The sequence below is a fragment of the Amphiprion ocellaris genome, chromosome 16 (genome assembly GCF_022539595.1).
Source record: "Amphiprion ocellaris isolate individual 3 ecotype Okinawa chromosome 16, ASM2253959v1, whole genome shotgun sequence".
Lineage (NCBI taxonomy): Eukaryota > Metazoa > Chordata > Actinopteri > Pomacentridae > Amphiprion > Amphiprion ocellaris.
The window spans coordinates 21,900,332-21,919,245 of NC_072781.1; the positions used below are offsets into that span (position 1 = coordinate 21,900,332).

An 18,914-nucleotide genomic window follows, 5' to 3' on the forward strand; every position below is an offset into this window, starting at 1 on the left:
GGACGCAGCATGGCTCGTGTAATTGCATGTTTTGCCTTAATCGGAGATGTGTGTATCATCCGTCAATCAACATCAGCAAGGAATCGAGCCAGTCATTGACTTTGTTTCTGCTGAGGAAAGGAAGAGCGTTGCAGCAAATCCAAAGGACACTTGCGTCACTCCCCCTCTGAATCAAACACTATATTGCACGTTGGCATAATACTGAGCTATGCCAGGATGGCCTCGGCTAGAAGAACCTCATTAGACATGGAGGATATGAGGAGGCAGACGCATAAATCAATACAAAGGCCTTCTCTTCTTTTTTCATTTTATTCCACTCAAGCAAGTCAACTGCTCACTCATACTCTAACCTCCAAGATGTTATCCAAGATAATCCACACATCCTCATACTACTTTAGTCATGAGCAAATGAAGAGCAGGCAAATACAAATGTGCTCTCTATACACAAATGATTAGTTTATACAATCTACTTACAGACAATTTCCTGGTTCTACGAGGTCCACTGTTGAGACTAAATCTGCTGTTAAATAAAATTAGAGTGTGACTTCCTCTGACATTTGCTTCAGTGGAGTGGGGAATGAATGAATGAATGTGTGGAAGATGGAGGGGACTCTTTGAAGCGTGTTGCTGGTGAATCTGGTTAGAGAAGAGACTTTGAAACACAATGACATTTCCTCCACGGTGTGAGGGGGGGCGAATGGGAGCTGGAAATTGCACCTCAGTGCTAAATGAAGCCTAAAGCTTTAATTAACAGCAGCGCACAATAGGTGATGGACATCGGCCACAGTTCACAACTCTCATGTTTCACTCCCTCACTCAGGGAAGTGTCTGGGAAATGCAAGCAGGTGTCGGGGAAAACAAAACAACATGAGAGCTGCCCACCATTGTGGTTAAATCGGCAGCACAGTCATTGTGATTTTCAAAGAGCGCAGGCTGATCCTCTGCTCCATGACTTACACCCACCCCTGACTGAGGCTTCAAGGGAAAATCCACCCGAAGACACTTAAACACTTACAAAATTGTGAAGCGTTTACAATTCTGACTTTTTGCAATACTTGACAGCCACTGACTGGCCTGCTAAATAAGTGGCAAATAAGTCTTGCTGATACATACAGTATATGTGTGTGCGTATCAACATACGTACAATATCATATTCTTTTTAAGCAGGTCTGTTTTGGGCTACCAGAGCAAATAATTTAGAAGTTGCTTGATTTATCCCATATCCTTGGAGGGATATGACCACAGACCAATGTAAATCCCTGAAGCACAATAGGTAAACACACTGCAGGGGGATGCAGTGGAAAAGAGGCCAGGAAAAAAAAATAGCAGCCTAAGATGATTGTGAGTGAGTTAGTGGGTGAGTGAGTGAGGGGAACAGTGGAAACAAAATATACCACAGTGGTCTGTAATTGCTCACTGGGAGGCTACAAGGTTAACACTGGTTGAGACAGAACAATTCAGAGACATACTTTGCTTTGGCAAAAGCTCAAGGCTGCAAAACCCCCTCTGCTATTTCTTCACAGTCCAAACAATAACCTGAGCTTGTAGAAAAAGACCTGAATGAACCCTGAATAGGACGCCCATCTTTCATTTCACTGAAATTAAACGGTCTCAATGTAAATGTCTAACAAACCTGTGATCTTAGTCCACAGGATGCGTAATCTCTGGCTTGATTTACAACCACAAGAACTGCTGATTTGTCTTCATTCTGATGAGGAAATCCACTGACAGAATGACCGACTCCTCATAATATAGTCAAATTGTTCTTTTAAATGAATTGTGTATACATACAATAAACTGAAATGGTAGACATTAATTTTCAATCACGTTTATCTGTTACCCACACCCAGTCTACTACGTATGCAGACAGTTGTGAGGGCTGAGCTCCGTCTGGTGGCACCCATCACACTGCAGGGGAGAGGAAGGGATGGAGACCTGCACAGGGAGACAAACACTTAATGAAACATTCAGCGTTGTCACTTCTCACTCAGACTACAGCAAGTAACAGTGACTTTGCTGGGATTTTGTCAGTGAGGTCACAGTGACTTAATGATGTCACATTATATTGTGACTGTACTTGAAAAAGGGCAAAAATACAAGGCATATAATGGTCATAGAATCAAAAAGTGGTCAAGATCAACTTCTCCGTCATATTTTAAATGATGACATTTAACCCCTAGGACATATGTAGTGTCTGACTGAAAAAAGTCACAGGATTTTTAGACATGTTGCTGGTACCATGTTGAAATTGATGAAATTGCAGCAGGGGCCAGAGGGACACATACAAATCTATGTAATGAAGAATAAGAATTAGATTTTGAGGTAAATAGTTTGAACTGCTTTTTTTTCACTACAGAATCTATCATCAAAATCTACAAAATTACATTTACACTACCTGAGAACAAAGGGCAAACATTTAATTGACCCTATGATACACCCCTAACTTATGTTCACAATTTTGCTTAAAAAAAAAAAAAAAAAAAATCCAATAAAAAAAAAAAAAAAAAAAAAAATACTGTTCAGAGTGATTAACATTCTGTACTGGACGTCTCTCATTAAGCTAATGAGACAGTCCTACAATGAATTCAACACAAAAGCAAAGAAAGCACTGATAGCGTGAATAAGCAACAATGATCACGTCTAACGTGTCACCAAAAAGACCTGGTAGATGCATTACAGCCCACAGCAAGTTTAAAATGAAGGAGATGGAACTTACCAGCATTGTGGTGGGACTCCAGTGCATCCCGCCGTTGCAGCAGGATCCTCTGCAGCTCCTCATCGCGGTTTGCTGATGGAGAAGCTGCCTTTGGTTTGGGGGAGGTTCTATTGAAATTCTCCTAGACAGTTCAACAAAAACATATACAGATGGCTTAGTCATGAAAAAAAGACATCACAGCTCAAAAGGAGTAAATTGTTAAGAAACTCTAAGAATTTCAAAACTGTGTTGTAACTTAACTGGAGCAGATGCATATTTAACAGTACAACAGGAAAAGAATATCAACCTCTCTAAAGGTTGCAGTAACACTCTCTACAAGGCAAAATATTTCAATATTTTTCTAACTTTTGTTGAATTTTATCATATCGTAATATTGTGAACACATCTTCGTACAGTCGTAGAAAACAAAGTCTATTCTGATGTGGAAAGTTAAACTGGGAAAATACGGCTGGTGAGAACATTTGATTGTTTAAAAGTCCCATTACCATGATTCCTTTAAGTTCCTGAATGGCAGAATTAGAGGGCAGCCTCTCCATCTGGTAAGAGGAAAATAGGAGGCGAAAGATGGGTTTGGTAAATAAACAGCAGTCTGACACATTATACTTATTTTTTTTTTCTCATTCAGCACTTACAGGGTAAACTGCACCTCTTACCATAAAGACAAGACACTGCATTTGAGCACGAGGATGTATGCTTTCTGCAAGACGCAAATGTGTCAACGCACAATCATTTTGAGTCACGTCAATTTTCCCATCCTCATTATTTATAATTACTTTGTAGAGCAGGTCCTAATGCTATCTAATTTGGCAGAGTTGTTGAGTCGAAGGAACAAGCAGACTAAAAATGTCTTGGCCATATGTCATGTTTTATCAAAACAATAAGCTCTTAGATAATCCCACACACTGATGGATTTAAGAGCCCTGAACAATATAACCTCAACAATGTACAAAAAGCTCACTCGGGCCTCAGAACACTAGATGTCTGCAGCCGGTGGTTTGGTTTAGTGATTTCATCAAAATTGAAAACACATTTTCTCTCAAAGTCACACACATCCATTATCCATCCATCCCATTCACTCATGGTGCTCCAGTTTCACATTTTCATGTCTTTTGTCTGTCTTCAGTGTTTAGCATTCACAACTCTGCAGCTTGCTCTGGACTTTTTTGTATCTCTGTTGGTGGCATTCTTTTTTGTTTGTCTAACTAGCAAAATGTTACTGTCAGAGACCAGACACAAAGGATTTACAGTTGGCAACATGAAAATCTGCAGCGTCAGTAAAAAGACCAGTAGTTGTGGACAAGAAATATACACTACTGTTCAAAAGTTTGGGGTCACCCAGGCAATTTCATGTTTTCCATGAAAACTCACATTTTTATTCATGTGCTAACATAATTGCACAATGTTTTTCTAATCATCAATTAGCCTTTCAACACCATTAGCTAACACAATGTAGCATTAAAACACAGGAGTGATGGTTGCTGGAAATGTTCCTCTGTACCCCTATGGAGATATTCCATTAAAAATCAGCTGTTTCCAGCTAGAATAGTCATTTACCACATTAATAATATCTAGACTGCATCTCTGACTCATTTAATGTTATCTTCATTGAAAAAAAACTGCTTTTCTTTAAAAAAATAAGGACCTTTCTAATTGACCCCAAACTTTTGAACGGTAGTGTAAATGGTCCCATGTCCAGCTATTATAAGGTTCAGAATATCATGAACCTCATCACACTTTGACAGAAGATCTGCTCTCAACTTTCAATTCACCACTGAAATCTACTAGTCTAACAAACCAATATTTACTTCAAGCTGGCAACATAGTCTCTGTCTTATTGTCTCTCTTCATTAAGTAGCTTATTAAGGCAGTGCCGATTCTGTTGTAAATAAAATACGCTCAAATTTGAAGTTTATTATTGCTTATGTCAATCATATTTTATGAAATGCAGCAAGAGGTACCAACAGGCGACAAATTGAAGAAACAACTGAAAAAGCTAAGGTATGACACCAACATGACCTGCTAGAACAGCTTCAATGCAGCTTGGCATCAGCTCTCCAAGTCTGTGGTAGTCTACTGGAGAGATGGACCACCAGTCTTCCAAAAGACATTCCCTCATTAGGTATTTCGATAATTACTGGATAAGTTACTGGAGAATGCTGTCGGACATGTCAGTCCAAAATCTCCAATTGGTGTTCGACTGTGTTGAGATCTGGTGATGTAAACACCAGAACATATCATTTACATAATTATCCTACTCAACCAGTCATTCAGTGAACCATCATGCCAAATGGCTGGGAGTATTGTCATGCTTGAAGGGATCATTCCATCAGGACAGAAATGTTTCATCACAGGATAAAGGTGATCACTCAGAAGAACTTTGTAATGATTTGCAATGACCCTTCTATCTAAAGGGCAGAGGCAGCAAAATGCCACCCACAGCATAACAGAGTCACCCATCACCTCTCTGTAGGGGTCAAGCATTCCGACCTTCACTCTCTCTCTCAGTCTACAACATATTGAAGAATGGCTTTTCTGATCCTGTCACGTTTCTCCACGTCTGTAGACCAGTGCCTGTGGTTTACACATCACAGAAATTTGGATGCATATTTGAAATGAGTGTACAGCATGACTATATATTACTATAATATCCTTCTCTGTGTAATTGTCAAAGACTGAGTAGTGACTGAAGCACCTGCCTTTCCTCCGCCAACTCCATCTTAATACTAAATTCTATCATCTCTCCATAGTGACTGAGGATATATGCAAAATGATGCACTGACTTAATATAGAGAATACTGAGCTTCACATAGTTCACAACACCTTAATGCATTTCCAATACATTTCTTTTATCTGCCTTGCAATTTTATTTACATTTAACTTTATCACCATTTTTAGTAGATTTAACATAGTAACAGATATTCTGTCTGCTCACTGAATTTAAACAGTAAGTTTGTGATTTTTTTCTCTTAGATTAGCGAGAGTATTATGGGGATTTTTGAGGTGCTCCACATAAGTGCATTCTAAATATAAAAATATATTTATATTAGAATAAAAATTGTACAGTTTGGATAAAATCTAGTTCATGTTTCTCAAAGTAGATTGTATTGAAAATAGTTTAAAGAAATTACATATTACTTCAAATTTGTTTAAGTCTGAGTTTTATGAAAATTCACAGTGGAGAGTAGTTGCAGTATCTAGTGCATCATTACAGCCACATAGAGCCTACAGTAGAGTGTACCGGAACAAATAGTACAACATAACGCTGCAATGTTATTAACTTTTACTGATAGTTTACTGCCATGAGACTACAGGTTAAAAGCTTTCATGAACTGGCATCAGAAATCAAAAACACAGCAGATCATGGATCATGTCAGGGTAGAACACCATTTAAAAAGATTGTGAGAAGTGAAGTTACCTGTCTCCTGGGTATCTGACGTGGCTGGCTGACAGGTCGAAGTTGGATGCCTTTCTTGATCCTTTGCATCATTTCATCCACTGCCTGTTGCCTGACATCCACTTCTAGCAGTGGCAGACACACAATAAGCAAGAGATAAGCAAGTCTACAACTTCAGTTGTTTTTTTCAACAGACATGTTGTCTTTAGTTGCTTTACTGACACTAAATATGAAACACTACCCAAAATAATAGTGTTTAATTATTTGAGAGGTGCAGTGCTGTACCACCGTGTAATTCACAGACATCATTAGCTCTGCAATTGAAATAAAGCAAATTTGGATATAAAAGCTTGACAATGGCAAACCCCTAGCAGTAATCTGTGAAGTTTTTTTTTGAAGAAATAATTATATGAAAGAATGATTATACCATAAATAGTGATCTGCATTGTATGACGGGGTACTTCATAGGTGGATTTGGTTGTACTTGTTGTTACCGGCCTGAGCCTGCTGCTTTAAGAGCAATGGTTAGGGGGAAATGTAGGAGGAAAGAGAAATGCATTATGGGGTATGCCCCGCGCGATATACTGAGATTGATGTACCTGTCACAGTGTCTGTGGGTAGCAAAAATAAAATGGTTCTGGTTCGCTAAATGAATCGCCTCTCGTACAGTCTGTTCGACGGCAGTCCGGGCGGCTTGTTACCGGCGTAAACGAGTCAACACAGTAGTGCCGCGTACCACGGTATGCGCCACGGAGCTGAAAAAGGTAACACTGGGGGCTCGTCCGGGATCGGCTAGTCGAGAAGACGGCGGTGGTCGAGAGAAAGTGAGCGAGACTACGTACCTAAGAGAGACATAAAGGTGACGAAAGACATCATGAACACCAACCCATTCCTCACGGATTTAACAGAGACTTTAAACGGCGATATGGACGGATATCGTCGGCAAGAGGGACACGCTTATCACCCTACTAACCCTTTCCTGGCTAGCATGGAGCTAACGGTCGCAGCCACGGCTAGCAACGCCGCGGCCCCATGTCACGGGGTGGACCGGAGGTGCAGCCCAACGGCTACTACAAGCAACAATCCCTTCATCACACCAGAAATAATGAGCGGTGGTGAGTTTGTGGCCCATGAGCAGCCGAAATGTGCAAAATATGTCACCTCGACCCCATACATGGCAGCTCAGGACGCTGACAGGGACTTCGCTAAGCTAATAGCCCCGTTCACTCCAACGAACTGTAAATGCACTCCAGCTGCCCCAGTATCAGCCCAGCTCTTTCAGCAGACTGTGCCCGACTTTACCCCATATGCACTGCAGCCCGCCCAAGCATGCTGTGCTACAGCTACACCAGCTCTAAACACCACAACACCCCAAAACCGAACACTGCCACATATTACAGATTTTGGCCTGTGCGAGAATGAACAGCGTGATGTGAAACGTACCAGCCCTCCACCTCACCATTGCCCCTCATGCACGGTGATTTACAGTAACTCCGCAGACAGCAGCGATGATGAGCAATGTGGAGAGAAGGAAAGAATTCCAACGCTGCGACCAGGCAAGTTTGATGGATCAGGTTCATGGAAAGACTTTATATACCAGTTTGAAAGCTGTGCCGAAGCTAACCGCTGGACTGAAAAGACTAAAGCCGTTCAGTTAAGATACAGTCTGATGGGTGCAGCAGGCGCCATAGTGCACAAGAATCCCAAGTCCCCTCGCTGGAGCTACCAGCGCATCGTGGAGGAGATAGAGAGTGCTTATGGGCCGTGCTCAGAACATGCTGCTGCCATCGGAATAGAGCTGAGGCAGAGAGTCAGGAAACCAAGTGAGGCTCTACACATGCTCCGAGACGACATCTATGAGAAAGTCTCCATCGTCTACGCTGACCGCAGTGAGATTGAGCAGGACTGCATCAGCGTGGAGATCTTCACCAATGCTCTGGCAGATGCTGAGATGGTTCGAAAGCTGCTGGAGGAGCAACCCCGCACACTGGCCAAAGCTTATGAGATTGCACACAGGTATGAGGCCACAAAAAGAGCTGCCAGGGCCGTAACACAGCTAATGCGTCCAGGGGGCCGCAGTTACATGACTCAAGGGGGCCGAACAGCTACAGTGCGTGAGCCCACTTACGCACCAGTGTGTGAACTCATAGAAGCTAACGCAAACCAAACAGTGAAACCTTATCAGCAATGGCAGCTGAACAAAAACAGGAAGAAAATGAAAAACACTGAAGAAGTCATTTGCCACAACTGCTCTGGTGTTGGACATTTTAAAAAGACTTGCCCTTCCCCTCGCCGGCCACCCCGGCCACCCAACACCAACCTACTACCAGTGCCCAACAGGAGCACCATGGTCGCCGGTGCTAAGGGCCAGGAGGAGGAAATGTGCATCATGGTGAAGGTAGATGGAGTTGAAATTTGTGCTTTGTTGGACTCTGGTGCACGAAGAAATGTCTTGCCCCTACATCATTACAACTCCATCCCTGCAAATAATAACTTCCCCATTCAGCCATCCACCACACAGGTCCTGCACGGTATTGGGCCCGATAGTTTAGACGTATTGGGAGAAGTTGTCCTACCCGTGCACATTGGGAGCAGAGTTACCCAAGTGAACTTTATTGTAGCTGACACTACTGCAACCACCGAAGTCATCCTGGGTCAGCCATTTCTAACACAGGCACAGGCTCGCCTGGACTATGGCCGCAGAGAGGTAACCCTCTTCAGTGAAAAGGTTCACCTCGGCTCCTGCCCCCCAGCCGAGACACGCCTTGTCCGAGTCGCACGCACAACAGTGTTGGAGCCAGGGCGTGAGTATGTTGTTCCTGGTGCCTCACGCCATCACTCCGCTGTTGAGGGGGACATGATGTTAAGCCCTGCCAGGAACTTCATTGAGAGGCATTGTGTGTTAGTGGCTCACGCTGTAGTGCAGCCTCGAGGACCCACCAGCATCCCTATCAGAGTCTTCAACCCTGGTACCACCCCTGTCACCCTGAAGAGAGGGGCGGTGGCAGGAGTCCTCCAGCCAGCACAAGTGTTAGAGAGGGTGGAGCCTCTCGCTGCAAAAACTCCTACAGTGTCAGAACCCATTAACCCTGTCTCTGCTTTTGTACCCAGTCACCTACAGGCCCTGTATATTGAGAGCTGTTCCCGTCTGTCGGACGTTGACAGCCGCAAGCTAGCCCACCTTCTGCGGTCCCACGGCGACGTCTTCTCCACCAGCCCCACTGATCTCGGCCGCACCAACGTCGTGCAGCACGACATCTTGACCACCCCTGGGCCCCCTGTGAAACATCCACCCCGCAGGATGGCCAAGGAAAAGCAGGTTGCGGCTGACCAGCAGGTGGAGCAGAGCCTTGAGGCTGGCCTGGCACGTCCCAGCAACAGCGGATGGGCGGCCCCAATCGTAATGGTAAAAAAAAAGGACCACACACCCAGACTGTGTGTTGACTACAGACCTTTAAACGAACGGACTATTAAAGATGCTTACCCACTGCCACGTATCCAAGATACACTGGATACGCTGTCCACTGCCAAGTACTTCAGCACACTCGACTTGACATCAGGGTACTGGCAGGTGGAGATGACACCCAGGGCACGCAAGGCTGCTGCGTTCTGCACTCGTAAAGGCCTCTTTGAGTGGAACGTAATGCCCTTTGGACTGTGTAATGCACCGGCCACATTCCAGAGACTTATGGACCGCGTGTTGGTGGGGCTGCAGTGGGAGACGTGCCTGGTGTATCTCGATGACATCATCGTTCTGGGGCGGGATAGCACACAAATGTTGGAGCGGCTTGGCCAGGTGTTTGCCAGGTTGCGTGAGGCTAACCTGAAATTAAAACCTTCAAAGTGTTGTCTGTTCCAGGAGGAGGTGGCCTATCTTGGACACATCGTTTCTGCAAAAGGCGTGGCCACTGACCCTCAAAAGGTCCAGAAGGTCAAAGACTGGCCCGTGCCTCAAAACATCACAGAAGTGCGGCAGTTCGTAGGCCTGGCATCTTATTATCGGCGCTTTGTGGCGGATTTTGCCACCGTAGCCAAACCACTCCATGAGCTAACTAAGAAGCATGCACGTTTTGGCTGGACAGCCGAATGCCAGGGGGCGTTCGCTGAGTTAAAGAGGCGGCTTACTGCAGCTCCTGTCCTGGGCTACCCACTCGATGAAGGAGAGTTGCTCCTTGACACAGACGCAAGTGACTCTGGCATCGGGGCTGTCTTGTCTCAAATCCAGGGGGATGAAGAGCGGGTTTTGGCCTACGGGAGCAGGAGGCTGTCAGCTACGGAACAGAACTACTGTACGACCAGGCGTGAGTTATTGGCAGTGGTGGAATTCACCTCCCACTTCAGGCAGTATCTACTTGGCAGAACATTTACTGTTCGCACAGATCACAGCAGCCTGCGCTGGCTCACGAGATTGAAAGAACCCGAGGGACAGCTCGCCCGCTGGTTGGAAAAACTGGCGGAGTACGACTTCAAGGTGGTTCATCGGCCAGGGAAGGATCACCAGAATGCGGACGCACTCTCTAGGAGGCCCTGCCGGAGTTCATGCCCCTGCACGGTACCAGACCCGCACCTTGAGGGTACACAGAGTCAACATAAAAGCGTGCAATGTGACCTGACCACTGTCACAGAGGGGGCGGTTACCGCTTTGGTTCCTGCAGGACAACCGCCAGTGGGGGTAGTGGAGCCTGATGGCTGTGTAGAAGTCGCGTTTGCGGAGCTGGAGCCACCCATAGTGGGGGTAAAGGATGTTGTTGGCAGCTGCGGCAATCCTGAAGCTCTCCCAAGCATTTACCGGGTGAGCGAGGCAGCCCATACCGAACTGTTTAGTGGCTGGACCTTAAGCCAGCTCAGTTCAGCCCAAAAGACTGACCCTGACATAGCACCAGTGTTGGCTTGGATGGAAAACGGGAGCACAAGGCCGCCCTGGGTTGAGATTGCAGCCTACAGTCCCGCCACCAAAGCCTACTGGGCTCAATGGAAAAGACTGTATCAAAAAGATGGAGCGTTATTGAGGAAATTCTACTGCACTGAAGGGAAGGTACGACACTCACAGATCCTGCTGCCCCATACGTTCCGCAAACCTGTGATGGAGCAGATGCACGACGGCCCTGTGGGTGGGCACTTCGGAACAGAGAGGACTCTAGCACGCCTTAAGGCGAGGTACTTTTGGTACAACATGAGAGAAGATGTCATGCTGTGGTGCCGAACCTGCACTAGCTGCGCAGCAAAGGCCCGTCCAAAGAAAACCCTGCGGGCTGCTATGGGCACAGTTAGAGTTGGTGCACCCATGGAAAGAATTGCAGTAGACCTGATGGGACCTCTAAATGAGACTGAGAGACACAACCGCTACATATTGGTTGTGCAAGACTATTTTAGTAAGTGGGTGGAAGCCTATCCAGTACCTGACATTCAAGCAGCAACAGTTGCAGAAAAGATTGCCTCTGAGTGGGTGTGCAGGTATGGAGCCCCGTACTCCCTCCACAGCGACCAGGGCACCAACTTCGAATCAACTGTTTTCCAAGGGATGTGTGAACTGCTTGGGATCGGAAAAACACGGACAACTCCTTTCCATCCACAGTCTGATGGCCAAGTGGAACGCTTTAATGCCACCCTACAGAAAACCCTGGCCACCACCGCAGAAAGATGCCACTGGGACTGGGATCTAATGATTCCTTATGCAGTCATGGCATATCGCGCAACCAAGCACAGCTCCACGGACCTCACACCGAACATGATGCTTTTCGGGAGAGAAATAACCGAACCAGTTGACCTTGTCACAGGTCTGCCACCAAATAGTGAGCCCGCCAACACTCCTCCTGACTATGTCCTACAGCTAAGGGAGCGGCTGGAGCTCGCACACCAACTGGCACGTGAAGCTCTAGGAAAATCGGTGGAGCGTGCTAAGAGACAGTACAACAAAAACATCTGCCAGATCCAGTATCATATTGGTGCAGCTGTCTGGCATCTTATCAAAGGCACCAGGAGAGTGAAGAACAAAGTAAAGAAATTCCTGCCTTCCTATGAGGGTCCTTACTTTGTTGTGGATCAGTTAGATGACTTGGTCTACCGGATCAAAAGTAGCCCAAGGTCAAAAGCCAAAATCGTTCATCATGACCGGCTCAAGCCTTACCACTCCAGAACACCACTGGATAACAACTGGGTCTTCAGGGAATCCGACGCATCAGCTCCTGCGGAGTCACCAGCTGCTGCAGCCGAAGACGGTGCATCTGACACGGACATCGGTCCCCTCAACCTGTGGGACACCCCATCCGACACAGAGGACCGTACTGCAGGACCAGCAAGGAGCACCGACCCCCCACCTTCAGCCTCACGAGCTGATTGCCAGCTCCCTGATTCTCGTGCACACCATGAACTGAACGAGACTGACAATGAACATTCCACTGGTGGGCCAGTTCACCATCCTGCAGCAACCTCCACCCCTCAGCAGAGACCTCGGAGGGTTCGCAGGGCACCTGACAGGTTTGGGAACTGGGTGCAGCATTGAGCATAAATAGAAAAAAAAAAAAAAAATTTTTGGTAATTAAACTGTTCTTTGCTGTTTTGATATGGCATTTTGACACTTGGTAGTGTTACTAGTAAAGTTTAGGCCTGTTTAGCCTGATATTGTTGACCGTTACTAAGCAATGTTAATTGGTAGTAGCTTATGAGTTACTTGGTTGGTTTTGTGTCACCTGCTAGCGTGATAGGTGTATATTTTGGGTACAGTAAGAGATGCTGTTCGACTTTTCGATTTATAGAGTACCTAAGCCATAGTTATTGCTCAGATGAGCCGGTCTTAAGAAATGCCCCATGTGTTATGAGTTGTGATGCACTAACCTTGCTTCTTTTCCAGCTTCTGTGTTTTTACTATGAACATTTTACATAACATGCCAAGGAGTATGTGAGACATGCAGGTTTTTGTGTTTATGGACTACATATGGACGTTGCCTTTATCTTGAATTTCTTCCACTTCACCATGGATTATTTTGGATCTTTGTGGGTGGGATGAGCTAATATAGGTAACATTATCCTGAATGGGTCAACCTGAGTTTCTTATGGGAATGTGTTTTATGCTGGAGTGATATTAATGTTTTAATTATCATCCAGAGTGGGGGTAGTGTTACCGGCCTGAGCCTGCTGCTTTAAGAGCAATGGTTAGGGGGAAATGTAGGAGGAAAGAGAAATGCATTATGGGGTATGCCCCGCGCGATATACTGAGATTGATGTACCTGTCACAGTGTCTGTGGGTAGCAAAAATAAAATGGTTCTGGTTCGCTAAATGAATCGCCTCTCGTACAGTCTGTTCGACGGCAGTCCGGGCGGCTTGTTACCGGCGTAAACGAGTCAACACAGTAGTGCCGCGTACCACGGTATGCGCCACGGAGCTGAAAAAGGTAACATTGTGGAAGAGTCCGTAATTGCTTGGATGGCCACTAATTTTGCATGGCTCAAATTAAACTTGTAGAGTTCAGAGAGCCTTTGCAGTGAGAGGTTACCAAAATTATTCTAAATTGAGTTGTGAGTCTCTATTCAGCAAATCTTCATCCAAAAGCTTTGCAAGAAATTCACAAAGATGACAAAAAAAAAAAATCTAATTCTGCAATAATGCCACCCAATCGCAAAGACGTGAATATTTAATTTTCTAACATAAAACATTCAATGGCATACACAAGGGAACAATAGTTACTGAGATGTTTTTAAAATGACACACAAAAACTATTTTGTGTGAAAGTAACAGTAAAATATTTTTCTCCAACACTCACAAAGAGACTATTATTCAGGTGTCAGAGTAGACGATCCTTGGGTAGCACCTATTCAGCCTTGTATGTAATTCCAACAAATACCCTCTGCATAGTGCCCAATTCAGGCCGGACATGTTCAAAAACTGTTTAACAAAATGAGGACACAGCATAGCCTGTGCAGTCAACATGGATGTCCTACGTGCTTCAACAAGTCAAGGCCTCCCTTTGGTTTGCACAAATTAAAGAATTTAACATCTTGACCTAATAGGCCAATGGTGGAGATTTTGAGCTAGAATTTCTCATGCACTGTTTGCTATAATGTTCGTGTTTCACACAAGTGACTTTGATTATAAATGTAAAAGGTCAAAATAAAATCTGAAAGGAAAAATTAGGATTCAAGACCAGTTCTCCTCCATCTACTGAATGAAACAAAGCAGCCATGAAGAGACTAACATACAAAATGAACCTTGCATTACATAAAGAAAGAAAAGATACACTGAATTTTGAGAGACTATGAATTACAGAATATAGACATTAATGTCTGCAATAGACTGGCTACCTGTCAGTGGTGAACCTGCCTCACACCCAAAACCAGCTGGGATAGACTCCAGCCTCCCTGCAACACTCGACAGTATAAAGTAGTTTTAGATAATAGATGGATGGATAGATATTAATGCAACATTTCCTTTACTGTCATCACAAGGAAGAGTCCGTAATTGCTTGGATGGCCACTAATTTTGCATGGCTCAAATAAACTTGTAGAGTTCAGAGAGCCTTTGCAGTGAGAGGTTACCAAAATTATTCTAAATTGAGTTGTGAGTCTCTATTCAGCAAATCTTCATCCAAAAGCTTTGCAAGAAATTCACAAAGATGACAAAAAAAAAAAATCTAATTCTGCAATAATGCCACCCAATCGCAAAGACGTGAATATTTAATTTTCTAACATAAAACATTCAATGGCATACACAAGGGAACAATAGTTACTGAGATGTTTTTAAAATGACACACAAAAACTATTTTGTGTGAAAGTAACAGTAAAATATTTTTCTCCAACACTCACAAAGAGACTATTATTCAGGTGTCAGAGTAGACGATCCTTGGGTAGCACCTATTCAGCCTTGTATGTAATTCCAACAAATACCCTCTGCATAGTGCCCAATTCAGGCCGGACATGTTCAAAAACTGTTTAACAAAATGAGGACACAGCATAGCCTGTGCAGTCAACATGGATGTCCTACGTGCTTCAACAAGTCAAGGCCTCCCTTTGGTTTGCACAAATTAAAGAATTTAACATCTTGACCTAATAGGCCAATGGTGGAGATTTTGAGCTAGAATTTCTCATGCACTGTTTGCTATAATGTTCGTGTTTCACACAAGTGACTTTGATTATAAATGTAAAAGGTCAAAATAAAATCTGAAAGGAAAAATTAGGATTCAAGACCAGTTCTCCTCCATCTACTGAATGAAACAAAGCAGCCATGAAGAGACTAACATACAAAATGAACCTTGCATTACATAAAGAAAGAAAAGATACACTGAATTTTGAGAGACTATGAATTACAGAATATAGACATTAATGTCTGCAATAGACTGGCTACCTGTCAGTGGTGAACCTGCCTCACACCCAAAACCAGCTGGGATAGACTCCAGCCTCCCTGCAACACTCGACAGTATAAAGTAGTTTTAGATAATAGATGGATGGATAGATATTAATGCAACATTTCCTTTACTGTCATCACAAAAAAAATAATAATTTGGAACAGAATAGAATTAAACATCTGAATGAAACTGAGGGCCCTGTGATAGACTGGCTACCTATCCAGGATATCTCTTGCCTTCGGCCTGAGTTGGCTCGGACAGACTCCAGCCGCCGCACAACTCTTCTGAGGATTAAGCAGTGTAAAGATAACAGATGAGGGTGCCTGGCGGGCCACCCACAAATAGGGGCCATAGTCCCTGATGCAGCTGCCTGGGTTTGATTCCAGCTCATGGACCTTTGCTGCAGGTCTACCCTCCATTCTTCTCCCCAATTTCCTGTCTGCCACTCAACAAACCTATCTAGGAAAGGCCAAAAAGACAATGGATGGATGAAACTGAATATTTGCATGCTACAGAAAATAATTTAAATTCGAACGATAGCAATTAGATCCAATCGTTCTATAATAATATTCCAAATATGAAAAATATCTAACACCACTTTTACACACACACACACACACACACACACACACACACACACACACACACACACACACACACACACACACACACACACACACACACACACAGTATCAGTAATAGTCTGTTACTTCACATCCTGAAGATTCTTATATTTGCACTCAGAGAGCGCAGTACTCCGCCAAGGCTGTTCATTCGTTGTGTCATTTCCGACGGCTGAAATCGTGAAAAAATTTGTGACAGAAATTACAGCACCATAGAATGTCGTCATTTAATATAGATGTACCCACAAACAAAATGGCCTTGTGCTGAGCACAGGTGTGTGTTATGCATGTGTACATTATGTACGGATACCGAATTACGTGACCTAAATATGTATCATTTCCAAAGATTAATTCCAGTAAGTCTGCAGTGGTGGATTTGTAGTCGGATCACAATCGTGATTGTCAGCAGGCAGCTGATGTAGTGTTCACTTGTTGTCATAGTTACAGTGACTCCGTGCCGCTATCTTGCAATGATACAGAAATCTTCAACAAATCCGTGGATCCAGACTATAAGCCACATCACTGCCAAAATCTAATCACTTGGTCCTTGTGTCATTGCTAACCTTCCCTGAAAATTTCATCCAAATCTGTTTAGTCTGTTTTTGAGTAATATTGCTAACAGACAAACAGATGGACAAACGTACGCAGATTGTCACATAACTCTGCCGCGTTCCTTGGTGGAGCAAATATTTGATCTTTATTTGTGATGCTGTGACGTCAGTGTAACCCCATAATTTGGCCACTTTTTACATTTTTCTCCCCAGACAGAAGAACGGGACAGTTCTTTTTCTGTTTTTAGCACACTGGGTCAAACTGGAGAGTTTCAAAGCAAGCTTTTTTTTGGAGAAGTCATATTTGCTCTCTGTTTTCTGAGTTCTTCTGTCCTTTCTTCTTTCTTCTTAGACTTCATGTTCTCTTCTATTACTTGGTCAATATCACCATCACATTCCAAATTTGTGTATGTATAGAACAGATTAGCTAACTAGCTAACTACAACCAGAGAAGATAATTTCTCAAGAAACTGCAATGTGAATGCTGACTGGTGAAAAATCTGACAATGAAATGAGTTGCTCCCTTATGAAGGAGAATCTGAGGGAGTACGAAAACTTTACAAAAGTCTGAAAGGAAAGAAGGATATATCTGCAATACATGTCAACTCCATGTGAGGGATTACAACATGGGTGTCCCATAGTATCTACCTATCTTAGACCCACTCTAGCTGAATTACAATGATAACTGGGAGAAAACATTACTATTGTGCTGTTTATTTAGGCCTAGGTAAAAGATCCCACAGTAGTGGGACATCTCAGAGTACTGTTCAGCAGGATGATTAGGTCAGGAATCAGCAGGCAAAATACCTGTCCAGTTAGCCAGAATAGCAAGTTTAACTCAGAGACGCAGACAATTGTTCAAGATGGTTCATGTAAAAATCATATATACTTGGAAAGCTGCAGAAAGGTTGTGCTGCTTGCCCTGATATATGAGAAATTATTTAAATATAGGTTGAAGCAATTGAAGGCCAAAAAAATGCAGAATGCAGAAATTGAACATTTACATCAATGTAAAGTTGCTATTGTTACTGTTGTTTTTACTTTGTTATAACCGTGTTTCTAACTGTGTATGTATTATTACTGGTGGATTATTTTTTCAAAAAAAGACCTGTAACAAAGATTGCATTACTTATTGTAAGAAGTAATAGTTTAACATATTTCTTATGTTAATATTTCTCTTGTAACTAATAGGTTTAATCATAAAACATGTGGGGTGGAGCAACAGTACATAAAATGCACATTTTGTGTTTGTTTGACGTGTACCTGGTGTCTTGGGAGAGTCCTGGTTGACCAGTGGGATGTCAGCACTGATGTCTCTTCTCTTTCGAATCAGTGACAACAGTGAGCTGTAGGGGAAAACAAAATTGAATTTTGCGATCAGTTGAGTGTACTGCAGTAGTGACAGTTAATTCTTTCCAACTTGGTTACATAGATTCTCAAAACGGGGATGTTTCCATGCATCCTATGCTGTAAGCTGCTTACTTCACATAAAATCACCTTGACGACTGGTATTAAATACACACATTATACAAATCCTTATTCATACAGTGGATGCTTCATGAATGGCATTCTGTGATTTGCAGGTTAATTAGTCGGGCCGATTATTCACTGGACACATTTACTGAGTCTACGTCATTTTAATGTGAGAATGATGCATCAAAAATGCATCAAACTGAAAAGGATTTTCCAAACTGATAAAGATGAAATCAAACTGTGAGATCAAACCTGAGTGGATTGGAAGCAGTGGTTGGGGCTGGAGGAGGTAGAGGTGGTGGTGGTGGTGGTGGAGGTGTTGGAGCTGGGGGTGGGTTGGTAGCGACCTGAAGCTTCTTCTGGAGCTCTTCAACTGGCAAAACAAACACATCCAGATACAGTACACACACCACAACAGCACCGAGGACAGACAAAAGTAACTACTATAATCAACAACAAATGGTTTTCTAGACTGACAAAAAATAAAGGAAATGCCATGGACATATGTTAAATGGGGCTGATTGGAATTGTTGTAGCCTACATACACGATGATACATCTACAGTAGTACTGTGCAGGCCTCAATAGTGTATGATGCCCACAGTGCATCCCATCCTTACAATTCCAAATTCTCCGTCACCTGTAAACCGCAGATCCTTGACCTCGACTTCGGCCTTTGAGCATTTGCTGCTGCACTCCTTCCTCTCCTCCTCCAGGAGCTCTAGTTTGCGCTTCAATGCCATTATCTCCTTTTGAGCCTCACAGCTCCTTAACCTGTCTTCCATCTGCTTTATCTGGAGGACCAAGAACAGGATATACTC

The 18,914-nt window shown here is 43.7% G+C and overlaps 1 protein-coding gene across 1 annotated transcript in view; it reads right to left on the reverse strand.

Moving 5' to 3' along the window:
• Nucleotides 1-1,750: 1,750 nt before the first annotated feature.
• shtn1 (shootin 1) overlaps nt 1,751-18,914 on the reverse strand; it is a 43,410-nt gene continuing 26,246 nt past the window's right edge. Inside the window, exons 10-16 of the mRNA XM_023296438.3 lie at nt 18,734-18,887; nt 18,348-18,468; nt 17,886-17,968; nt 6,132-6,235; nt 3,202-3,252; nt 2,717-2,837; nt 1,751-1,935 (exon numbers count right to left, since the gene is read on the reverse strand). Of these exons, the coding sequence (XP_023152206.2) occupies nt 1,904-1,935; nt 2,717-2,837; nt 3,202-3,252; nt 6,132-6,235; nt 17,886-17,968; nt 18,348-18,468; nt 18,734-18,887 (666 nt within the window). The 3' untranslated portion in view covers nt 1,751-1,903. The remainder of the gene's footprint in view (nt 1,936-2,716; nt 2,838-3,201; nt 3,253-6,131; nt 6,236-17,885; nt 17,969-18,347; nt 18,469-18,733; nt 18,888-18,914) is intronic.